The 25,216-nt window shown below is 49.9% G+C and overlaps 2 protein-coding genes across 7 annotated transcripts in view; one reads left to right on the forward strand and one right to left on the reverse strand.

Annotated features, from left to right (window-relative positions):
* TMOD1 (tropomodulin 1) lies at window positions 1–19,587 on the forward strand. Of its 6 annotated transcripts, XM_042829459.1 has the most exons (11): window positions 1–68; window positions 3,173–3,336; window positions 5,199–5,355; window positions 7,369–7,488; window positions 8,838–8,927; window positions 11,429–11,559; window positions 13,058–13,165; window positions 13,658–13,801; window positions 14,873–15,017; window positions 17,271–17,336; window positions 18,082–18,096. In XM_042829459.1, the coding sequence occupies exons 2-10, from the start codon at window positions 3,217–3,219 to the stop codon at window positions 17,303–17,305; spliced, it is 1,050 nt and encodes a 349-aa protein (XP_042685393.1). In that variant the 5' UTR covers window positions 1–68; window positions 3,173–3,216; the 3' UTR covers window positions 17,306–17,336; window positions 18,082–18,096. The 6 variants fall into 6 exon arrangements, with proteins under 6 accessions (XP_042685393.1, XP_042685388.1, XP_042685392.1 ...); XM_042829454.1 differs by lacking the exon at window positions 17,271–17,336 and having other exon boundaries at window positions 14,873–15,320; window positions 18,082–19,587; XM_042829458.1 differs by having other exon boundaries at window positions 17,271–19,587.
* The window catches only part of TSTD2 (thiosulfate sulfurtransferase like domain containing 2), an 18,849-nt gene continuing 12,133 nt past the window's right edge, over window positions 18,501–25,216 (reverse strand). Inside the window, exon 9 of the mRNA XM_042829452.1 lies at window positions 18,501–24,493. Coding sequence (XP_042685386.1) covers window positions 24,234–24,493 — 260 coding nt within the window. The 3' untranslated portion in view covers window positions 18,501–24,233. The remainder of the gene's footprint in view (window positions 24,494–25,216) is intronic.

Consider the following 25,216-nt stretch of genomic DNA (forward strand, 5'->3'; position numbering starts at 1 on the left):
GGGTGACGGCCGGGCCGGGAGGTGGGAGATGAGCGGGAGGCGAAGGCGGTTCCGCAGGCGGTGCCGCGGTACGTGCGCTCCGGAGAGCTCGGAGGGTCCCGTTCCTTTCGCAGCCCGACCCGCGGGCTCCGCTGCCCCGCGGAGCGGCGCGGTCTCCATCCCTCGAGGGGCCAGGAACGGCGTTTCCGTGCGTGGATAAATCCGGAATCCCCGGAGACGGACAGCCTGCGGGGACCGGCGCTGCTCCGCGTCTCCCTGGGGCGGCGGCGGTGTGCGGGCTGAGCCCGCAATGCGGGCGGTGAGACGCGGCGTGCGGCGATGCTCCGCACGGAGCGCCGCCCGGGCGGGGAGCCGGGCAGAAGCCGCGCTCCGTCCTGCGTGCAGTGCGGCGTCGGGGTTAGCGGGAGCGGGGGTCGGAGCTGAGCGTGCGGCACCGGGATGCTGAGTTTCCCGAGGAAAGCTTGGACTCCCAGAGCGGGAGCTGAGCGGATGGTGCTATTTGTGACCCAGGTGTGAGGCGGCGCTTTTCGTGGGCGTTTAGAACACGAGCAATTAAGAAGCAGGCAGCGGATGCGTGACAGCCTGAGCCTAAAGGAGTCCGTGTTTACCTGCGCTGTGTTTTCATGCACACAGCGGCTGCGAAGGGAATTCGGCAGTTTGACCCCACCACGTGTTGCCTGGTCTCCACCGCGCTGTGTTGCATTAACGGTGTGCTGATAATGAAGGCTGCATAATGAGAGCCGACGCAGAGCTGCGTGGCTTGCAGGCAGTGGGCGCTGGGGAGAGAAGGGCTGGGAGGCACAGGTGTGCTTTGGCAGATCCAAAATGATGCCTTCCAGATGTTGCTTTTCAAACATCTTACCAAGGAGAGCTTGAGTTTTCATGTTGTGCCTTATGTTAGCAGCTGCTGGCCATAGAGGTTTTGTCAGCCCAGAGGAAATGCAGATCTTTATGGAGAAACCTGAGTTTCTGCCATCAGCAGGATGAAGATGGACACTGTTCACTGAACAGTGGCATCCGCAACACTGTGTGCTCTGCTTTGTTGAGAACTGGGATGATTGAACTTGATGATCTTGAAGGTTGTTTCCAAACCTAAACAGTTCTGTGACGCCTGGCTACACTGCAAGCTGCACGCATGCTTCTTGACATAAGAAAGCTGCAAAGCAAGATAGGATGACAGCCTCCTGGAGGCTGGGTTACACACTGCTGCAGAAGCAAGTGGCTTAGCCAAGGTGACCTTCAACCATGACTGAGCTCTTGGTGGCTTAACAGCGTATTGCTGGGTCGGGTAGCTAAACCAGCTTGCACTGAACCAGAATCTGAGTTCAGATGTGAATCACAGCAGGAAGAACTTTGCTCCAGCTGGGTAGATGAAGTGAATGTAGAAGACAGTTGTTTTATTCTTGTCAAAAGAGGGAAACATCTTGCAGCCCAGTTCCCATCCTGGCTTTTGGAGGAGGAACCTGTGCAGCTGTACGGTCCTGTGAATTCTTCTAAGACCAAATTATGGAAATGTTAGATGGGAAGACGACTCTGGAACTTGCTCCTCTGAGCAGACCCAATGCTCAGTCAGGCTGCCCAGGGCCTTCTCCAGCTGAGCCCTGCAAACCCGAGTGGTGGTCCCACCAGCTCTGGTACCTGCCTAAGTTCTGCATCACTTTGTGGCAAGGAATTTTTCACAGATCCCCGCTTAAGAGTTCCTCTTGTTCATCCCTGCTGCCCCCTGTGCTTCTCCCAGGCACCTCCCAGAGAAGCCTGGTTTTGTCTTTCCTGCAAGTTCTTTCCTTTTGGACAGCAGATGACTGCATGAGAGTCCTCCGCTGCTTTCTGTCCTGATTTCAGCTGAGGCAGCACTGATTTCCTTTGCAGTGTCTGATGTGATGCTGTGTTTTAGCTCTGGGAGAAAAGCAGCGTTGGCAACACACCAGTGCTACATAGAGCCAAGGCTGTTTCAGCTTCTGGTGCTGTCCTGACAGTGAAGGGGCTGGAGGGCACAAGGAGGTGGGGGGGGAAGGACAGAGCTGGAGGACCAACCACAACACCTTCCCTCTCCAGGATGAAGATGTCTGGGTCTCTCATCTTCTCCTCATACACTCTGCTCTTCTCCGTGCTCATCCTGACGGCCCTGCTCTGTACCCCTTCAGCTCACCAAGACCTCTGTTATGCTGCGGGCATCACACTGGACGCAGAATACAGATGCAGCTCTGCTGGTGCTCACTGGAGGGGAATAACCTCTGTGGGCCTCCTGGCTGTGCAGCAGTACAGACAGCCAGAGCGGGCATGGTTCCCTGCAGGACCAGCAGGCACCCTGCTCGGGTCTGCCCAAGAAGGGATGCTGGCTCCAGGTGTGATGCTTGTACACTGCATTGCATCCCCATGATAGCACACCTGCACTTGTGTCCCTCGTGAGCAGCAGTCAGCAGCTGTCCGTGGGTTGCAGAACCAGGGAAGACCTGCTTTATGGGGGGCTGCAGTCCTTCACAAGAGCAGCGGCAGAGGTGTTGGTTGATTCCGGTTTGTGTTTCTTATGCAGTAATGATATCTCCCCGGTGTGGGCCAGGGAGAGCAGCCCTGGGTGGGAGATGAGCTGCCTGCTGGCACAGCCAGGAGTGAGGCATCATTGCCCAGCCCCAGGTGCTGAGTGTCAGGAATGTGGGGACTGCAGCCGTGCCAGGGGAGGCCGAGCATCCGAGCAGATGACGGCTCTAAATTTAAGGGCTTGCCGTCGAGCTGCGTACGTGTTAATGTGCCCTTTTGTGGCCAAGCTAAAGATAATTCTCCTATCTGGAACAACAGCTGCCCTACGAGTTGTGTAGAGAAACCGCCCTGCTAAGGAAAACTTGCTTTAAATAAGTTCAGTATCTTCTTCAGGTCTGAGTCAGAAAGTGGCCAGGGGGCTCCATAGGGAGCACTGCCACTGCCCAAAGGGTGGGTGCTGGGGTGCAGCTGTGCAGCGTTCCCACAGAGCTGGCTCAGACTGTGAGTCCGCAGGACGAGGTGCGTCCAGCACCGTGGAAATGGGAGGGGGGCCCCGAGCAATCTGTGCTCTGGAGATAGCCACGCTTAGAGCATAAATCTTGTGCAACTCTGTGATAGCCAGCACTCCCCCGCCAGCAGGGCTGCCGGGTCATGTTTCATGCAGGCAGTGCTATGCTCTGTGTTTGCATTTCAGGTTCTGCTTCAGCACAGGAGTGAGATTTGCCAGAGTGCTCTAAGATGTCTTACAGAAAGGAGCTAGAGAAATACCGGGACCTGGATGAGGACAAGATCCTTGGAACCCTGACAGAGGAGGAGCTCAGGAAGTTGGAGAATGAACTGGAAGAGCTGGACCCTGATGTAAGTTGCTTTTAAATGAGACCTGTTCAGTGGTAAATTCCATGTAGCTGTGGGCAGATGAGCTGTGCTAGTGACCTGTTCTGCCACCGAATCCTTTGCAGAGCCTGCACTTGGTGCAAGGATGGAGGAGGCTGGCCCTAGAGAAGCAGAAGCAGCTGTGCCATTGCCAGCACTGGCTGTGTATGGGGCTCTGTTTTGAGCTGTTCCCCTGCCCATTCCCAGCATGCACACTTCAGTGTGATGGCGCTGTATTGATTTCTGGCTCAGCAATTAGTGGCCAGACTGCTGGAAAACTTGCCTGTTGTTGCACGGTTGTTGCTTTGCACCACTTTTCGCAGCATGGCGTTGGGTGCTTGGGCTTCTCGCACCGTTCTGATACCCTTGTATGTTGGGAAGATCTGCCTTGATACATGGGAAACCTGCAGAAGCTGCACAGTCACCTTGGAGGGGACATTTGGGTTTCATGGCTGGGCTTTGTTTTTAGAGCAGACTCCAGGTGGTTGATATGTCCCTGCACATAGGCAGAAAAGCAAACCCTGAAGTTCTGCAGGATGGGCCATTTGCTTTATCTCTTCCTGACTTCGGCAAGAGCTGCACGAATACACGCACTGGACATCATAATGCCAAGCAGCCGAAGCCTTCTGGATGCAGAGCTGCCCTGTGCCCATGGCAGGCAATGTGCAGAGCCAGCTGGCGGGCTGCTGGCTTATGGCAGCACCAGTCTGGGCACTGCCGAGTGAGAAATTGCTGCTGTGATGTGCAGTCAGTGTTTCTGGGGGAAGCGAGGGGTAGTGCTGATTGCGTCATCAGTATTTTTAATTGCAAGTGTCAACACAGAAGAATAATTAAGGGGTGTCAGGCTGTCTTACAGGATTATGCATGTGTGCTGGTAGGCTCACCTGGCAAGCACAAAGCTTGAGAAGCTGTGCCTGATCAGCACCAGGTTTGGATGTATCTAATTGTTTCCTATTAGTTCTTTGCAGGGTTTTCACTGCAATAGGTTTAAATTAAAGTCAGTTAGGTGGGCACAGAAAAATGAGCATCCTGTTGAAAATCACCTTGGATGTCTTAAAAAATAAGTGGCGACTTCTCTCCGGCAAAGCTTTAAAGAACATGCTTAGTGCCAAATCTGGGAACAGTCTTACTTATTGCATTAAGGCTGTTCTATATTTAAATATAAGCAGGTGCTTACGTTCCTTATGTGTCAGGCACAAAGCAACTTCCCATGGTGGCCCATGCAGCTGAATAATGAGAAGGCAGCGTGGAAAGAGGGCTGAGGCTCTTGAGGCTTTATTCTGCAGCGGGACTGCATGCACAGCCTTTCTGGTGTGACCTTCTATGCCAGGCCTTGCCTGTAGTTGTGTGAAGGGTCACAAGTGGCTAAAGACAGCGCTGCAGCTCTGTTCCTCCACGTGACGGATGTGGGGGGTTTGCCTGAGCTGATCCTCATGGGACATGAGGACATGATCCACATGGGCATGCACAGCCTGCACCTCCATGTCCGTGCTGGCAGGCACAGCGAGGACACGCTGAGCTTAGAAGGCAGCAGGCAGTAAACGTGTGGGAAGAGGGCAGGAGGAGTGGCTGAGAGCCCCTGGAGAAAAAGTGGTAGTTGCTGTTGTAGAGAAGCATCCACTTGTCAGCATGGAGAACTTGCAGTGGAGCTGGAGTTTGAAATGCCGTGCTGAAGTCTTCAGCGGGATGGGAGTCAGCAGGGCAGGATGGAGAGAAGCCTGGTGTGCGAGGAGAAGCAAAGTGTGCAATGGTGCAGAAGAAATGTGGCACGAGGAGGGAGGTGAAGGGCAGGAGTATGATGGACCTGGCCTGCAGGGATAATCCGTGTTCCTCCCTTCTGTGCACAGAATGCATTGCTGCCGGCAGGGCTCCGACAGAGGGATCAGACGCAAAAGCCACCAACTGGCCCGTTCAAAAGGGAAGAACTCATGGCCCACCTAGAGCAGCAGGCAAAAGACATTAAGGACAGAGAGGACTTGGTGCCTTTCACTGGTGAAAAGAGAGGTATGGTCATCCACTGCACCATGGTGAAGCAGGACGGGTGGGAAGCCTGCAGAGCATGCACAGCAGGACTATCCCCTCTTCCTGCTGCCCTGCCTTCCAGCACTGCTGCTTGTGCTCCATCCTTGCACCTTGAGTTCCTCTTGGTGCAGAGGAGCAGCACGGCTCCGCTCAGATGGGATGATCCTCACGGTTTCCTTCTGATCTTCTTCATGTCATAACAGTCTCAGCCTTCTTTTCTGGTCTCCCACAGCTTGCATGCCTGTGCTTCCCGCACCATCCCTGCAGCAGCACCATCCCCTTGGCTCAGGGTGCTGCTCTGCCTCACCTCTTTCCTCTCCTCCATCCATCATCTGATTACCCAAATGACTTCCCTGCTCCCACTGGCATTGTGAATGTGACCTGACACGGGATGTGGTCTGGTCTGTCCTCATCTCTGCCCTCCAGGAGCTTCACAGCAGCCATCTTTTGCTGCACACAGTCCTGCCCCCGGCGGAAGAGTTGCTGGCACGCTGTTCTCTGCTGGAACCAAAACACAACTGTGTGAACACAGGCAGCCTGGTCCATTGGTTGGTGACCCTGCACATAGCGGGGGGGTTGAAAACAGGTGATCTTTGAGGTGCTTTTCAACCCAGGCCTTCCTATGATTCTATGAACACATGGTGAGCCTCCCCTGAAGCTGCCCACTAATTGCTACCCCCACTACTCGTGCTGCAGAGCACAGAGCTGCTTCATTGCCAGACACAGCACCGGCGTGGTACAGCAGGGCCCAGAGAGCAAGCTTCCTGAAACTAAACCCTGGTGGTTACAGTGAAGGGAGCTGGCAGAGCTGAACTTGCCCGGTGTTTACTATTTCTTGCCCAGCTGACCTGATAGCACGTGCAGTCTGCGAGCTGCCAGGCTGCTCCCGGCCCTTGCTGCCACCCTGGGGTGCACACAGCCTGCAGCTTTGCCCCGTGTGAGGACAAGGATGCAGGGGAGGAGATGAGCCATTTCCCTGCTTCTTGCAACCTCCATCTTGCCACGGGAGAGCCCTCCGTGCAGCTGCTCCTTCCCTGGGGCTAAATTTAGCTCCTCTGTGCCTGCACACCCCTGCAAGCAGGATCTTTGTTTCTCCCCTCCGGTCTCTGGCTCTGGTTTCAGAGAGGAGATGAAAATAGCCCTGGCTGGCATGCCAGGCCTTGCACTTGCTATCCGTGCAGCAACGCTGGGCTCTGAAGGGAGGGCCATTAAGGCCCTGCCCCACTGCTCCTGCCCTCCCACAGCCTTCTGACCACAGGAAGGGTCTCACATGGCCACTGCCAGCGCAAAGCCCAAGGACTGCGAAGGGAGAGTGCCCTCTTTTTTCCTTGGGGCAGCAGAAGGGCAGTTTGATGGGTGACACGGCCTTGAAAGAAGTGAAGTTTCCAGGTCAGGCTGTGCTTTCTGAGTGCTGCGCGTCAGAGCCATGGTCCTGTACAAAGCGCCACTCAGCTGCTGCAGACACAGCTGCTAAGAACATCAGCTCCAGCAGGGAGGTGTTCTGGCACACTGAGCTAGGACTGTGCTGGCTGCAACCTGATGGGAAGCTCTCTTACTCCCCCTCCTCAGCAGGGCAAGGGGAAGGAGGGAAATGTGATGGAAAAAGGCTCAAGGACTGAGATAAGAGCAGGGAGATCACTCACCCATTACGGCCATGGGTCAAACAGACGCAGCGCAGAGATCAATGTGATTTATTGCCTACTGCTGAGAGACAAGAGCAGCGAGATCCGAAAGCAAACTAAAATCACCAGCCACCACCCGTCCCCATTTTCCTCTTCCCCCAGGCAGCATGAGGGCTTCAGTCAGTGCCTAACGCTTCCCCTCTGCTGCTCCTCCACAGTCACTCTCTCCTACATCTGCCTGTCCCCATTGCCTTTGACACCATGCAATTCCTACCCCACAGAAGCACACTGTCAGGAGCAGCAAAACACAGCCTTGCAGCTGTGGGACAGGTGCTGCAGCTATGCCAAGTGTGACCTCACTTTGCATTTATAGGAAAAGCTTGGATCCCCAAGCAGAAGCCAATGGATCCTGTTCTGGAAAGTGTGACCCTGGAGCCGGAGCTAGAGGAAGCCCTTGCTAACGCCTCTGACGCGGAGCTCTGTGACATTGCTGGTAAAACAGTTACATGTGAATTGGGGGTTGAGTTATTTAGCTGCTATTTTCTCTCTTTTCATGGGAGCTCAGCTATTGAGCTCGTTGCTGATTGTGTAAATGTCACCAGTTTTGACAGGATTTCATTCTTTATTAAAAAGGAAACATATATTTAGAGTTACTTTCAGTCCCACGTCCCGATGTGATTCATGAGGAGCACAGACCAACGCTGAGCAGGGAGAAGCAGAGCTTATCTGTGACCTGTTGGTTTCTCCTTTCTCTCCACCAAGCCTCACAAAATTCTGCATGCTTTCTTCTCGAGCATGGCTTCCTTGGAGCCAGAACCAGCAGTATCCTCCTTGCTGTGGGGCAGGTGGGATAACCCCACCAACGAGACATCTTCCATGCAGTAACAACGTGCTCTGGTTCAGAAATGCACTTCTGCACTGGGGCTTTCAATAATCATTCCCTGACTGAGCCCTGCTTCTCTTTGTTTTGCTTTTCCACGGTGCTCCTAGCGTAAAGCCCTGCTCTGTCTTTCTGAGTGCCAGATCTCCAGGGCAGTTATTTTCACAGGGAAATACTGCCTATGGCACGTAGCTCTGCGCTTCTGGGGAGAAGATGCTTGAAGCTGAAGCGGGACTGGTATGATGCAAGCTGTGCTGAAGGCTCAGTATTGGCAGTGCTGCTTTTCCAAGTTTGCTAAGACTGTAAAAAAGCTCCTGCCTATCTTACAGGGCTCATTGTCAGCCAGGATGCATTGGCTCCTGTCCTTGGCAAGCCCAGTGGGATAGTCCCTGTGGGTGGCTCCTGATGAGCCTTGGACGGAGTTCCTGTGCCTTTGGTGGTTGGAGAAGGCAGAAGTGGGAGGATGTCTTTTGGTTTGAGTGCCTTTGAGCAAGACACACTAAATGCCACACGACAGTTCCATGTCACCTGCTGGTGTAAACTCCAGGCCTGAATGCCTGTGCATGGCTGTGATAGCCAACCCTCTCCCTGCCTGCAGCCTCGATACTCATGGTGCTGGTGAGTAGAGGGGCTGCGTTTTCAGACCAACAAGTGCTGAGCCTGCAAATAAATGGCTTTTCCTAGTCATTTGGGTGCCTGGCAGGGAAAACAAATACTCCAAGTTGCCATTCTCAGCTGAACTGCCATCTGTGAGTCAAGCTGCACTGCCATGAACAAGAAGTCATTTGAGCCCTGCTGTGTGTCTGTGACAGCTGGGGGCTCGGTCCCACCTCCATATGTTGTTCTGTGCCTGGACAGAGAATTGAGTGTGCTGCTGACTCTGTTTTGGGCTGCACAAGCATGTCAGCCGTCTGGCTCTGGAGCCTGCAACAGATTTTGTTCTCCTTTTGTTTTATTTCTAGCCATCCTTGGCATGCACACCTTGATGAGTAACCAGCAGTACTACGAGGCACTGGGTAGCAGCACTATTGTGAACAAAGAAGGACTTAACAGTAAGTGATCCAGCATGCCTTGCAGGCTGCAGCATTTGCCTGCCAGCTTGGATGCAGAGGTGAAGTGGGAATTATTTTTAGGCTGAGGGTTGGGTTTTTATTTTCAGTGGACTCCTGCCACCCCTGCCAGGCTCATGGGTGAGCAAAGGCCCTCTCTTTGGCTGGAGCACAGTTGCTACAGCTGTCCAGCCCTGGGTTCTCCTCCTGGACAACATGCTCGATCACATAAAGAATGAGCATGTGATCCGAGACAGCCAGCACGGCTTCACCAAAGGAAGGTCATGCCTAACTAATCTTGTGGCCTTCTATGATGGAGTGACGGCATTGGTGGACGAAGGGAAGGCGACCGATGTCATTTACCTGGACCTGAGCAAGGCCTTTGACATGGTCCCCCACCACATCCTCATCTCCAAATTGGAGGGAAGTGGATTTGAAGGGTGGACGACCCGATGGATAAGCAATTGGTTGAAAGGCCGCAGACAGAGGGTGGTGGTCAATGGCTCTGTGTGCAGGTGGAGGCCGGTAACAAGTGGTGTCCCCCAAGGGTCTGTCTTGGGACCGGTGCTCTTTAACATCTTTATTAATGACATCGATGAGGGAATTGAGTGCACCCTCAGCAAGTTTGCTGACGACACCAAGCTGAGTGGTGCGGTTGATACGGTGGAAGGAAGGGATGCCATTCAGAGGGACCTTGACAGGCTGGAGGGCTGGGCTCGGGTGAACCTAATGAGGTTCAACACGGCAAAGTGCAAGGTTTTGCATTTGGGCCGGAAGAACCCCAGGCACCCGTACAGGCTGGGAGGAGTGGTCCTTGAGAGCAGCTCGGCAGAGAAGGACCTGGGGGTCCTGATGGACGAGAGACTGAACATGAGCCAGCAGTGCGCTCTGGCAGCTCGAAAGGCAAATGGGATCCTGGGCTCCATCAGGAGAGGGGTGGTCAGCAGGGACAGGGAGGTGATCGTCCCTCTCTACTCGGCTCTTGTGAGGCCCCATCTGGAGTCCTGTGTCCAGGTGTGGAGCCCTCAGTACAAGAAAGACATGGAGATTTTGGAAAGGGTCCAGAGGAGGGCGACTGAGATGAGCAGGGGGCTGGAGCACCTCCCCTATGAGGACAGGCTGAGGGAGTTGGGCTTGTTCAGCCTGGAGAAGAGAAGGCTGCGGGGTGACCTCACTGCAGCCTATCAATACCTGAAGGGAACCTACACCCAGGAGGGGAGTAAACTCTTCAAAAGGGCTGACAACAGCAGGACTAGGGGAAATGGATCCAAGTTGAAGAAGGGAAGATTTAGGTTGGATGTTAGGGGGAAGTTCTTTACAGAGAGAGTGGTGAGGTGCTGGAACGGGCTGCCCAGGGAGGTTGTGGATGCCCCGTCCTTGGATGTGTTTAAGGCCAGGTTGGACGGGGTCCTGGGCAACCTGATCTGAATGTGTGTGTTTGGTGGCCCTGCTAGGCAGGGGGGTTGGAACTACATGATCCTTGAGGTCCCTTCCAACCCGGCTGATTCTGTGATTCTGTGATTCTGTGGGTTGGTGATGTTTCCTTTGCAGTCTGCCATCTCCTGCAGTTTGCCAGAGAAATGGCTCTTTTGGGGTGGAGTGGTTGCCCCCAGCCAGGGGAAATGCATAAGTGGAAGTGCTTCCTCCCAGAGTTTCTTTGGGAGAGGTCAGCTGGAAGGCCAGTCCAAGCTGAGCAGAAAAGATATCTCCTGTGAAGGCGTTCCAGCCAGAATGGTTTCTTCATGTCAGAAATAAAGCACATCACTTGCAAGAAGAGGCAACAACATTTCTTTGTGCTAAGTCTTTCCTTGCAAATCATGACCAGTAGGGGAGGGCAGGAACTGCTCAGAGGAATGGTGGTATCACAGAGCAAACTGCTGGAAAGAGGCTGCTGTGTTAGCTGACAGAACACTTTGCGGTGCTCTGGCTCTCTCTTCTTTATCTTCGCCTTGTGCATCTTAACATGGGTCTGCTCTCAGATGTGTGTTTGAAGAGTGTGCAGGATCAAGTATGCTAGAATGGCTTTGGTTGGAAAGGACCTTAAAGCCCATGCACTTGCCACCCCCTGCCATGCACAGGGCTGTCCTCTGCCAGCTGAGACTGGCAGAGCAGTCTGATTGCTGGTGCAGCCTCCACTGCATCGTTGCTCTGTTCCCACCAGCACTCGTCTGCCCTGGCCTCATCCAGAAGAGTGCACAGCCCATGCAGGTGGCATGCCTGCTGTCACCTGGCTCTGGTCCACAGGAGCACAAGGCAGCAGACACCAAACGTCCCAAACTGGTTGTCTCCAGTCCCAGACTGGTTGTCTGCCAGGCAGCGTCCCTGGATGCACATGAGTGTCTGCAAGGCTAGTAAGTGATTGTGCAGTCTTTCATCTCATGTCTGCTGCTCAGGTCATACTTCTCTCTTCCAGTGCTGCTCTTCAGAGAAAAGAAATGCACCTAAAGAGGACATGCCACTACTCTGGGTGTTTACATTTTCCCTCTCTTGCTTTTCACTTGCAGGCGTGATAAAGCCCACAAAGTACAAACCAGTTCCTGATGAGGAGCCAAACTCAACGGACGTGGAAGAAACTCTGAAACGAATACAGAACAACGACCCTGATCTTGAGGAGGTCAACCTGAACAATATTATGGTATGTGCACCTGCCTGCTCTCCTCTCTAACAACACCACACGTTTGCTATGCAGAGGGCAAAGACCAAGCCTGCTTTGCTGCATGGGACAATACCATAATCCTGCACTTGGCCAGATGAGAAACCCCAGTGCTTCCCTTATGGCCAAGGGGAATTGCTGCCTGCTGTGGGGATGATGGTGTGGAGCTGGCGCCTGAAGGGGCTGAGCTGCACTGGGGGCAGGAGCAGAAAGCTGCCTCCAGCCTATCTGGTTTAAAGTGTCCCGGGTTCTTTTAGTGGTTCAGGCAGCTGCATCTGGTACAGGTAAGGTAGAGACAATTTTCTGTAAGGCAAAGTGGTGAGAAGAAAATGGCTTTGTAATCTTGATGCTTGCCATGGAAATAAGAACTGTGTTACACAGTCCATCTCCCACCTGTCCCTTCTTTGGGACTCTACTTCTTGCAGAAAGCAGCACCACTCCTGGTGTGGCTCCTGGGCACATACGTACACAGGTAGAACGTATATGTACATTCTATATGTACATTCTACCTGTTTCTCAACTACCCCCAGCCCATGCTGAAATCGTGATGTGATCAACTGGCAGGAATGTGCATGCCATGAGCACTTGTGTGTGCAGTATGCACCTTTCTGTAATGAAAAGGTTTTTATTTTTGCATATTCAGTTCAGGCTAGTGACCGTGAATGTCTGGGAGAACACCAGCCTTGGGTTCTGGTAGGAAGACAAAGGATGCTGGTGTTAGATGTGTGGTCTGGGGACAGTTTATAAAACTAGGTGGTGATGGTAAAGCTGCTGACTGCAAATGGCTTTGACTATGGATGACACCAAATGGAGGGATCCAACGGCATGATGCTACAGCTCAAAATGTTAAACCAGTGGAAATTCTCAACGGGGTACCTAAAATACTCATAAAGCAAAAATTACTGACTGTGGATGAATTGAGAATAAGCAGCATGGATTTCCTTTCTGTTCTGGGACCTACCATGGCAAATGTTAGTCTGAAGAATGTTTTATGGCAACATTTATATTGCTTTGTAGCAGTCAGAAGTGATTGTAGTTTGCACCAGAGGGAAATCAGTTCAGATCTTTGTGGATCAGGCCCTCACAGGTGGAAAGTTTCTGGAACGTAGTCTGGATGTTGCTCAGTGTGTCATTCATTTGGAAATCATAGGAGCAGTGCTGTGTGGGCTTATGCATCCTAGCTATGTATGTCTCCATGAGTCTCAGCTCACGTGTATCTAAGTTGCTGGAGAGTTAAATTAAACAGTGAAGAAACTGCATCTTCAAACTAAGGCAGGGCGGGAAACAGGATAGAGACATTACCACACTCCTTAGGCCTTGCAGTTATAGCAAGCATATATATAAGAGCACTTATCAATCCCTTCCTAAATTGCTTCAGGGTGCTCAGTGAGTTGATCTCAGTGAGAATTTTGGAATATAGTTTAAATGTACTGCATATCTTTTGTGACCTAACACAGGTCCTTTGCATTCCTTTTCGCAGAATATTCCCATACCAACTTTAAAGGCCTGTGCTGAAGCACTGAAGACTAACACTTATGTGAAGAAGTTCAGCATAGTTGGGACGAGGAGCAACGATCCTGTTGCTTTTGTAAGTATGGTGCCATGCTGTGTTGGCTACTCGTGGTAGAGCTGCAGCAGGGCTTGTTCTTGGACAAGGTGTTTTCAGAGTGAGGTGGGCAAGACTTGCAGCCAGCGACAGTATGGTTGTAGTGTCACATGGAGGAAACCTTGGGCAGGTGGAAGGTTTTCCAAAGCCACCGTGCTGACTTTGGAAGAGGGATGGACAAGAAGAAGGGTTATCACAGGCGGGGGCTGTCCTTTTTTGGGGTGGGTCTGAACATTTCTGCATACAAGGCATTGCTGTGGCCTCCAGCACCCTCAGGTTCAAAAAGTCCCTCAGAATCGGAGGGAATTCCCTTCGTCCTTCACAGAACTCTCCCTTGTGGTGGCAGTGACACCATGGAGCATACCAGCTCTTCCAGGTATCCTCCAGGGAAGAGGGGAGCCAACCCCAGCTGCTCCAGAGCACTCTGACCCTGCCTGTGTCATGCCAGCTCCTGCCAACTGCTTCTGCCTGCAGGCGCTGGCAGAAATGCTGAAGGTCAATAACACGCTGAAGAGCCTGAATGTGGAGTCAAACTTTATCTCTGGGTCTGGCATCCTGGTTCTTGTTGAAGCACTCCAGAGTAACACATCCCTCATAGAGCTCCGAATCGACAACCAGGTAAAGCAAAAACGAGCAGAAGCTCTGGTCAATGACAGCATCCTGCTAGCAGGAAGTCAAGCTGCTGCTCAGAGGGGAGGGTGACTTCCTTCTGCTGCTGCCACTTAATTTTGGGGAGGTTTTAGCTCCTCATTTGTGCTGCTACTGCCTTCAGCATTTAACAAAGCAGGTTTCTGCATTCCCGGTGCTGCCCTGGGAGTGCAGTGATGCACCTGCCCAACATCATGCTGGGCTCTGAGCATTTAGTTCAGCTGGAAGCCTAATTAATAATGGTTGATCAGAAAAAACTGAAATATTTGCTGCAGTGCAGGAAAAGAGCAGGTACAGATCAAGAGGGCTGTGGAGTGCGCAGTGGTATTGATGTCTTAGCAAATTTGTCTTCTGCAGAAATGTAGGGGGTGGAAATAAAGCTACTGAGCCATGAGGAGCTCTGGGTTGGGTGACCATGAGATCAAAATGATGGGATCCCTAAGTACCTCTTAGCTGCAGGTCTGTTCAACAAATAGTCTTTGGGCAGAACATGAAGGTGTCTGCAGGAAGAGCTGGACCACTTGGTTGCAGCAGACCAGGCCAGCAGGTGCCCAGCAGCTCCAAGTCAGAAAAGCCAAATGGACCAACAGATCCACAAAAGGGAAGGAGTAAGACAGCAGATGTAACCTGAGCCTAAGCAATGTGACAGTGACTGGGAGTGTCCAGGCAGAGGGGGCAAAAATGTGTGCAAGTTTCTCACAGAACGGGCAGGGTTGGAAGGGACCTCAAGGATCATGAATCTCCAACCCCCTGCCACAAGCAGGGCCACCAACCTCCACATTTCGTATCAGACCAGGCTGCTCAGGGCCCCATCCAACCTGGCCTATGGACGGGGCGTCCACAAAGTTTCCTGTGACAATAAAATACATGAGCTCTAATAGGGGTGGTAGCAATGGTAAGGGAGAAGCAGAACTATCTGGTCCATCGCCTGGCCAGCTGGTGGCAGCTGAAGGCCGTGGTGAAGAGGAACTCGCAGCACTGTGCAGCAGGAATGGAAGCACGTCTGTCCTCACTTTCTTTTCTGTTCTCTGTTTTCAAAAGAGCCAGCCTTTGGGCAACAACGTAGAAATGGAAATTGCGAACATGCTGGAAAAAAACACCACCCTGCTGAAGTTTGGGTACCATTTCACTCAGCAAGGTCCCCGGCTCCGTGCATCCAATGCCATGATGAATAACAATGACCTAGGTGAGTGGGCTGGCTGCGAGCCCTGCGGCTGTGGGCAATCCCTTGTGGGAGGAGGACGGCCACTCACTCGAAGGTCAGGTACCACCTCCCCAGGGGCCCGACGATTCCTTGATCCTCAAGGAGGAACAGCTTCCACCTGCCAGTTCCCAAATGCCACAGGACCCGTGATGGTTGCTCTTGGCGTGGCAGTGGAATGTGCTCTTAACCTGGAGATGCTGTGCAGCCTGAAATCATGGATAAGAGTGCTTCTGGACGTAACAGTGGATCTTGTTGGGAAGGAGTGAGAGCTGTAAATGTGCCTTGGTAATGATGTCCGTGATACAGCAGTGCTTGTGATTGCTGCCAACTGCTCATCTTCCTCCAGTTTCATTTTCACTTTAACTAAATGAAAAATATTAATAGAGTTGCCTTTGGAACACGGTGGATTTTGGCCCATTCTCCTCCATAAAGCAAACTCGAAGTATTTCTAGGGAGAGTTGGCTTTCAGTTCTATTAATATCCTCAATGAAGTGATCAGAACTGCTTGTGAAGCAAAACAGGGGTAAGTCTGAAAAGTGCTCTTTAAGCTAATGTGTGTGACAGAGGGTTGCCATTGCCTGGCGACTGGCTGCCATAGAGCACTGGATATCTGTGCAGCAGATAAAGATTGGAACTGCCAGCCTAGGTGGGTAGATGAGGTGATTAAAGACATAACCACCAAACCCTTCCGAGCAGTGATGGATGTGACAGGGTGTGACAAGCAGAAGTTTGCAGGCCGGTTGAGGTTTAACATCAACTGGATGGGGTTTAACAGAAGCAAGTGTAGAGTCTTGCATCTGGGGAGGAATAATTGCATGCACCAGTACAGGTTGGGGGATGAGCTGCTGGAGGGGAGCTCTGCAGAGAGGGACCTGGGTGTCCTGGTGGACGACAGGTCGGCCATGAGCCAGCAGTGTGCCCTTGTGGCCAAGAGGGCCAGTGGCATCCTGGGGTGCATTAAAAAGAGCGTGGCCAGCAGGTCGAGGGAGGTGATCCTGCCCCTCTGCTCTGCCCTGGTGAGGCCTCATCTGGAGCACTGCGTCCAGTTCTGGGCTCCCCAGCACAAAACAGACAGGGATCTCTTGGAAAGAGTCCAGTGGAGGGCCACAAAGATGGTGAGGGGCCTGGAGCATCTCTGCTATGAGGAAAGGCTGAGTGAACTGGGTCTGTTCAGCCTGGAGAAAAGAAGGCTGAGAGGGGACCTGATCCAGGTCTGTAAATATCTGAGGTGTGGGGGGCAGAATGGCGAGGCCGGACTCTTTTCAGTGGTGAGTGGAGACAGGACAAGGGGAAACGGCCGGAAACTGCAGCATAGGAAGTTCTGCACCAATGTGCGAAGGAACTTCTGCACAGTGAGGTGAGGAGCACTGGAACAGGCTGCAGGGAGGGGGGGGAGTCTCCTGCTCTGGAGATGTTCAAGACCTGCCTGGATGCCGACCTGTGCAACCTGCTGTAGGGAACCTGCTTTGGCAGGGGGTTGGACTCGATGAGCTCTGGAGGTCCCTTCCAACCCCTACAATTCTGTCATTCTGTGATTCTGTTGTTTGGCTTGCATTATGGGAGAAATCCTTCCTGGGAAGTTTGCGCAGTGCTCAGGGAGAAAGCCAGCGCCTGCCCTGCTCCAGTGCTAGGGAGATTCCTGCTAGGAGGTGGGGCACCTGAGGACAGACCTGATGTAAATACAGCAGTCGTGAAGGAATGGTGAAAACCTAGAACCCTGCATTTTTATCTGCATGTGATTTACCATGCATGGGGTCTTCTGATCCTTTTGAGTCAACTTCAGCTTGGAAAGCACAACAAATGCTAAGTGGTTGTCAGATATAAATGCAGTGTGTTTTGTTGGCTTTCATTTTGCTTTAAATAACAAAGCAGTCTTGCTTCAGGCAGTACCATGCTCTTAGGAAACATGGCCAAGCGTAGACCCATGTCAATTCCTCCCTGACCACACAGAATACTTACTTATTACAGCTCATTGTGTATCTATTCTGCCTTCTGCTGGATTTCTGTTCACTAGAGAGCTGCTCCAGAAAAGGCTTGCCATTTCCTGTCTTCAAGAGCAAGGCTTTTAATGAGCCTGAATGCACAATATTCAGCTGGAAGATCTGGATCTAATATTTTAATTGTTCCTGCTTTGAAGGGAAGAAATGTGCAGTTTTGCCTTCCATGTAGCAGTTGTATGTTTTGCCTCCGACCATTAAGATCTGCATTTGTGTCTGACTTGGTTCTTGTTTGCAGCTCACATTCAGCGGTGTGATGGTCTCTGGCAATAGCTTCTCACCCCTACACCTGGATGATGTATAAGTATAGAAAAAATTTTATTTTCCTCCCTGTCAGCAAAAGCTGTTTCTGCTCCACTCCAGTGCTCTTGCCTACCATCACCTGATGCTACTGGTGCCCACTCTTGGTTCTGTATTTTCTCTGCTCTAAGATGCCCTATCTGACCCAGCTGTGAAGGTGTTCCATGCTCACGAGCTAACTTCTGCATCCTCTCTATACTATTTTATTCGGTTTGTTTTTCCCTCACATACATTTCTTGAAAAGTCAGGGATGGTGCTGTCAGAGTAAAACAACTATAAATACAGATATGAAGCTGCTCTGACTAACTTAATTGTGATCAAAGGCCTGAAAACTCAAGTTGTTAGTAAAAAAAAAAAAAAAAAAAAAGTATATATGTATGTATATTCAATTTGATGGGGAGAAACTAGAAGAAAAAGGAACTATGACATCGATCTGTTGTCTTCCCATCAGCCGTTATCACACGCCTTCGTAAGAGTCAGATTACAAAGTTAGCTGCATGAGCTGCAATTGAAGAGTAAGGGAAGAAAGGCTGAAGGTGATTTCTGACTGTAAGAACGTGACGGCAACCTCAGCCTGCTCTCCTTATCCTTAACCTCTGTAAGGAGGGCCATACCTGCTGCTCAAAGCAGGAATGTGGAAGCTCATGCTATAATTTATCTTTCCTGGCAGAAAGTGTCCTTCTTACAGTGACGAAGCCACTCACATCTTCCCATTGCCACGGCTGACTCCTCCTCCTCTTCTTTTTCAGTGAGGAAGAGAAGACTCGCCGAGCTGAACGGGCCTATTTTTCCCAAGTGCAGAACTGGAGTGTAGCTGCCAGCCACGGAGGTCATTCCCAGCGGGTCTGTGCTACTGTGACAACCTAAAGGCAAAGAAGTGCCTCGAGAGAGTTATTTGTGGTGCCTCGGTTCTGTTTCATGCACTAACAGTTTAAAGTAACTAGTGGCTGTAGTTGAAGAGTTTTATCCAGTAGCACTGTTGATGTTTTCTGTAGAGCTGGAAACTATTCAAGCCAGTAACCTGCCGATGTTGTGCAACCTCAGCTGAGCGTACACCCCGGTGTAAAAGTAACTGCAGTGACCTGGGACCTCATTTTTCTATAAACCTGCACAGTGTTTCACGGAGGCAGCATGTGGTACAGTGAGAGATACAACTCTTCCACACAAATTACAGAAGTATTAGAAAAATACTTTATTTTTTTCCCAAAATGATCTCAAGTAGCTGTAGAGGAGCAACTAGTTTAACAAGAACTTCTACTATTCAGAAACATGGCTACATTAGATAAATGCAAAGTGTACTTTTTTTTAAACCAACATCTGCCGAGTCAGTTAGTTAGAGGTGCTGCTTCTCAAATGAATCCCCATGTTTCTTAGAAAAGACTGATCCCCCCCCACCGCCATGCAGTTAAGTTGAACTTAAGGCCACCAATTGTGAAATAAGAGTCTCAAAAACTGAGCACTGGAGAATGGTTTAGCATCATTCTACCCCATTTGTGTATTTGAATAAAAACATCACTTTCAGGGATCTGATGCAAATCCTGAGTTTGGCCTGAAATAGCCAAACTAATCAGTAAATGAGAGTCCTCTCTTCTAATCCCCACATTTTCATGACTTTAAAAGTGCACGTCCAGATTCTCACTGGAAACAAGTCAAATCCCCTTTCTTTGCTGCTTTATCAAGATGACCCCGTCCATCCAATTTCGTTATGCTGCAGATTGTTTTGATTAATGCCACCCCTAACATATGCATAGGCATAAATGCAAGGCTAAACACCGTGTCCTCAGAAAGCTGCTAACAAACATCAATATCCTGACTCCAAACTTAGACTGAGCACAGCCTGAAGCCTCTCTGTTGCTCCTAGAGTAATTCCCCCTGGGGATACGCACCTCCCAGGCACGCAGAGCAGAGGACCCAGGACAATCCCATCCGACATCCCTGCTAGGATCCCGACCCATAGGAAGACTTGCCAGGCAAAAGCATTGCTGTGCAAAAGCCTTATTCTTGGTCTGACAACAACACATCCTAGCAAGAGTTCTCGCCTACAGTAACCTACCTGCACAGATCTGTTAAAAGTAGTTCTGCAGCCTCCTACACATACTCCAGCAAAAGCCCCACAGATTTCTACAGAGTTTGTGCACAAACATCATGCATTTTGGCTCTGGCCAACAGAGCAGAGAAACACTGTGCTTCTATCAGTGTGGGAAAATTTGTCGTTCTTCAAAGCTTAATAAATGTGCCAGCAATGCCAAATAAAATGCGTTCCTATAGCTTCTTCCTCCCTGCCCCCAGGCCTGCAAGTCCCATTTCATAAAATTAAAATAATACATAAGAAAATGGCTTGAAGATATTAAACAATAAAAAAGAAACTGGCAGAAAACATCTTTCTACCATATGTGCTGCAAAAACTTCAACTAATTCATCAAACCAGAGTCACAGTTTCAGCTGAGCCATCTACTCAGATCACAGAATGATGGCATGGCTCAGGGTGGAAGGGACCCCAAGGATCACCAAGCTCCAACCCCCCCAACACACGCAGAGCCACCAACCTCCATATCTAATACTAGACCATGCTGCCCCATCCAACCTGGCCTTGAAGATCTCCAGGGATGGAGCATCCATAGCCCCTCTGGGCCCTAGCAGGATGAACACAAAATGGAGTGGGTGTTCCTTGGAAGATGAGTTCCAGAACAGACCTAAGCTGCGTGACAGAATTACATGCTTCAGGAAATCAGCAGTGAGAGAAAAGGAACCTCTAATTCAGCATCCTATTGACACTCAACGTACCGTAAGCGAAATTCCACTTGCCAGGCACTTGTTGTCGAACGCTGCATGACGTTATCAGAAGAAGAAGTTACAGATCTTTTTGAGAAAATGATGGAAGACATGAATCTCTCTAAAGCTCCTTTAAGAGACAAGGATTTGTCCACAAAACGTGAGATGGCTGACAAGTACCTTACTGCACCTGCCAAATCTGGTGGACTGAAAAACAGTAAACATGAGTGTGCCCTGTCCCCAGCAATTCATGAACTGCAATCTGGAACAGCTGAAGAAAAGCTTCTTAACTGTCCTGAGTCTCTGAGTGTGTCTTTAACCAGCTAGGCTGACAGTTTTGGACATGAAGGCCTTGGACTTCTGCTGAATGCCTTGGAAAGGCTTCTGGACAAGAAACAGCAGGAAAATATCAATTAGAAGAATCAACGTAGACTTATCCGGTGCCTCAAAGCATTTATGAACAACAAATATGGACTGCAAAGGACTCTAGGAGATTAAAGTCTTCTACTGTTATCAAGAGCAATTGATCCAAAGCAACCACATGACAACAGCAACAGTGAAAATACTTTCTGCTATATAGTCAGATACACATAGAATAGGCTCACCAGCCCCAGCGACTTCAGAACTGCATGAACACCTTACCCTGGGAAACCCTTATGGTACCCAGCGACCCAGACATGCAAGGAGATGCAGGCAGCACTGTCATGGATGTGACAGCAGCATTTAGTCTTCAGCAACAAAAGCCTTTTAAGAAACATCCTTTCCTGTTCTGCTGGAGTTAGCATCCACACTACCCATGTAGTCCAAACACAGTTAGGCTGATGGGCCCAGCCCTGGTAACTCAGCTGGTCTTTCTCACAGAGATGCTTTGCTGAAGAGGCATGTCAGAGAACATCAGTGAGCCAACCACTGCGAAGCAGAGATGTGGCTGTGTTGAGAAGCACCAGGCTTTGCGATGAAAGGCATCAAGTTGTGCAGCAGTGGAGTTACAAAACACAGATGTCTAGGATCAAGTGGATCACTGTTTCATCTTAGCAGCTCTCCAGCAAGAAAGGAAGAAAGCCACTGGGTGCCTGCAGCCAATCCTGCCTCACTGATCTACCCTGGAACTGACATGTCTTCTTTAAGGCATTACCACCAGCACACAGCAAGTCCTTACCTGTATTAATCTCAGAAAAGCAATGCAGAAAACAGGATAAAAAGGCTGCTCACGGGACTAAGCATGCATCTTACCCTTCCCCTCACCTATATGCAGCAGAGGGAACCTCTGTCTGCACATTTCAAACCCTTCTCCACCACTGCCTTAGTGCAGCAAGAACCAGAACAGGTAACTCTGAGGTAGGTAGGATCTCCAGTATTGTATGCAAGTTGAGCACTTCCACCAGTGTTCTAGATCAGTCCTGCAAGTACAACTTGCATATTTTTCCATTAATATTCCAATCTTCACCAGAAGTGAACTGGCCAGCTAAGCTTTGGGGGGTAAGATACCGGGGAACCAAGAGTCTTGCTCCAGCTTCTGCTGAAGATTTTCGCTGGCACTAACAGGTATAGCCAAGGTGACAAGAAAATAGCCTTTTTTAGGAGAAAAGATGCCAACCACCCAAGTAAATGGGTAGGAGAATCCGAACAACAGCTTTGTTTATAGGCCTCTTGGATGAGACCTTGAATTATTTTCTTTGACGAGACAGATGATCTTGCTCTGTCCAGTCCAGTAAGCAAGATCAAATTCATAGCTCAGTTTTACTAACATTTCTGGCACTTATGTATGGCGGATACAGCAGAAGGGAGATTGCAGTAAACAAAGGCATCAGCAGACTGGATTCCAGAGCTCGTACTTTATGACGACCTGAATGATCAGAGCTGTACTTTTGCCAGGTGAAGAGGCTAGAAGGAAATTTTCAAGATTCACATCCACGGTTGGGCACTCTTCTTGATGAGCTAGCTGAAGTACCTGTTGGACCCTGTGGTGCTGATACGCCTGTGTGCCCTTCACTGACACTCATCTCAGAGAGAGTATTAAAGTCATGTATTAAAATAGAAGATTTTCTTAGGGCTATGCAGAAAACCGTTCCAGCATCACAAGTGCAGTGGCTTCCCCTGCACAAGTACCATTACCCGTTATTAAGCCACTTCTCAGAAACACTAGACAGAATTCTACAAGCCTTGCAGAGGTTATTTCCACACGCAGACCTTGCATAAAAGGATCAAAAGCAAGAAAGTATAGATCAGGCATGTCCAACCTGTGACATGGGAGAGCTAGTAATCAGCCCCTCAGATTTGTCTCAGAGGAATCTGAGAAGAAGCTGAAGTCCACTCCAATGCTCACGGCATGGGAAATAAGTAGGATGGAAGCCATGGTGCAATTAGAAAAACATGGCTTAATAGCTATCACAGAAACGTGGTGAGACGAATCACCCAAGTGCAACACTAAAATTGAGGGCTACAAGTTTTTTGGAAGAGGTAAGCAGGGAAGGAGGGGTGAAGGAGTTGCCGTCTACGTTAAGAAATGGATAGATGGCAAAGAGCTGCCTCTGAAAAACAACCATGGACAAGTTGAGAGCTTGTGGGGTTAAAATTTAAGACCAGAACAATAAAGGGCATCTGGTGGTTGGTGTCTTCTACAGGCTCCTGATCAAGGGAAGCCTCTTGATGAGGCCTTCTCACATCGTCTACAAGAAGCATTGTGTTTGAAGTATCTCATCCAGTTGGGGCACCTCAACTGCCGCCTCAATGTCTGCTGGGAAAACAAGACAGCAGGTTGTAAGCAATCCACAAGACTCCTAGAGTGTACTCAGCATAACTTCCTGGTCCAGATATTACACAGACCAGCAGTGGGTGAAGTATTTCTGGATCTGGTCCTCACTGATGCAGGAGAGCTCATTAAAGAGGCTAAACCTGGAGGCAGAGCGGGCCATGGGGATCATAGAACAGCCTGGGTTGGAAGGGACCTCAAAGATGAGCTAATTCCAACCCAGCACAGGAAACCAACTGTTTCCTTGGCTGCATCAAAAGAGAGGTGGCCAGCAGAGCAAGGGAGGTTACTGTTCCCTTCTGCCCTCATGAGGCCCCATCTGGAGTAATGCATCCAGGCCCATGGTCACCAGCACAAGAAAGACAAGGAAAGGTTGAAGGGACTTCAACACAAAACCCTGTTCTGTCTCCACCTGTATTTGCAAAGCACAAACGCTCCCAACATCTTGAGTTGTTTAACGTGGGTAACAATCTTACTGCTTTTTCAGACATTTACACACACACATCACCACCACTTCCACTGCCATAACTGGTATTATGACAGTCTCTGTCCTCCCCTCTCTTTGTGTCTCAGTAGCAACATGCTTCAAGCTGTCATTTCTTTCTAGTGCAAGCAGAGCTGAGTTGTGGATATTTCACTTACTCACAAGCAAAGGGATTAAACAGCAGACAAAAGCATCAAAATGAGAATCACTTCTGCTGGCCATACCACACTTCATAAGCAAGTACAGCTGGGCAGACAGTACCTATGTGCAATGCATGTCCTCTGCCTTTGCTGCAGTTGTGACAGGGATCCTTACTCTGCTTTCAAGCTTTTATGCTGGATTAAATCTGTGACTTCATGTCACTACCCTTTGCTTCTTACTACTGTAAAGCAAGAGGTAGGTGCAGATGGGTATGTATGTGGAAAATACCTTCAACTCTAATCTGGTGATTTAGCCAGATACTCATAAATCTGCAGTCTTCATAATGCTTGCACTGTCTATTACAGCAAATACATAATTAATGGAGAGGTCAGAAAGATCCACCATCATGGAAGAAGAACAGTGGATTTTTTTTTTTTGTCCCTTCAGTTTGTTTCAAATTGTGAGCAGCTGTGTCCCATCACACAACCTCTGCTGCAAAATCCCCAAGGTAGAGGTCTGGCTACAAGACTAGACAGGGAGAGGAATCCAGTAGCACTAGTAATAGATTGTACACTCCGGTGTATATGTTCAAGTAACGCACTTTTTTTCAGGATATTAAAGTGAGTTATAAACAAGACTTTCCAAGCTAAAAGACTTGTGATTTCTTAGTAATCCAGTTGAGTAACAGAGAGAGATTTGGTTTTAGAAGCCCTTCAAAGAAGCGTGAGTGTCAGATCGGCTAATGAAACAGCTTAATCTTCTCCTGTGCCCCGTGTCCCTTGTGAGATATGTTCAATGGGTACCCTTGGCCGCCTCTTTGTACATTCACATTCCTCCTTTAGTGCCTGTCCTGGAGCCCCTGAGGTCGCCTGAAGCTCTTTCTCTTGACAAAGAGGACAGCAAGCTGTGAGACCTTTCTTGCGACAACTCAGACACGTCAGGACAAGCTGCCGGCAGTGCTGGCTGGAACAGAGTTTATACTGGTCCCACAGCGTCCCACAGTATCTGCATGCTGCAAGGAGGAAAAAAAAACCAAACACATTAAGACCCACATTGCTCCATCTGACCCTTGCGCAGAAAGTTTTCTGTGGCATCGGGAGGTTGAAATCCCATTTAAGTGGCTATGTACTGTCTCCCCGCCTTAGTTTTATTTTTTAAAAACATACTTCATTTTTGAACTTCTGATTTTAATGTAAAAAAAGTCACCCTACGACAAGGAAAAAGCTGTTGCTTCCTCTAGTTCAGATCAGACATGATCACACATATGACTGCAGTACTGCTTCCTAAAGGAAAGCTAAAGCCAGGTTTCCTCTGTTTTCTTGGCAAACGAGTACCTGGCAACTGAGAAGACAGCAACAGGTATTTCATTTGAAATAGCTGAAGAGTGACCACAGCCAGAAGACTAAGTGAAATTCTTAGTAACTTCAAGTAGAAATCACTGAAATTCTGCAAGCTACAGAAGGCTTCATCCAAGCATGGAAACAACTAAGTGCTACCACCTTCCCAGCACCCATCAGACTATGCCGATGTTCTCCGAGATCACTGGAATACAGACCAGCTGAACTGAGACCAGCACAACTCTAATGCTTCCATCACTTGGCCAACCGTAGTCTGATCATGTGGGAAACAAGCAGGTAACGACACTTCTGATTTGACACCTCCACTTAACAGCAGCTCTGCATGATGCTTCATTTTACTGCCCAGATTAAGAAACTGTTCAGAATCATAAAATCAC

This window comes from Centrocercus urophasianus, unplaced genomic scaffold (assembly GCF_019232065.1).
Source record: "Centrocercus urophasianus isolate 14NV4802_14NV808 unplaced genomic scaffold, USGS_Curo_1.0 seq_31, whole genome shotgun sequence".
Lineage (NCBI taxonomy): Eukaryota > Metazoa > Chordata > Aves > Galliformes > Phasianidae > Centrocercus > Centrocercus urophasianus.

Coding starts and splice junctions, on each gene's coding strand:
- TMOD1 (XM_042829454.1), top strand. CDS start 3,217: ATGTCTTACAGAAAGGAGCTAGAGAAATACCGGGACCTGGATGAGGAC. Junction 3,337..5,198: donor TGGAAGAGCTGGACCCTGAT/GTAAGTTGCTTT, acceptor TTCTGTGCACAG/AATGCATTGCTGCCGGCAGG. Junction 5,356..7,368: donor TTTCACTGGTGAAAAGAGAG/GTATGGTCATCC, acceptor TTGCATTTATAG/GAAAAGCTTGGATCCCCAAG.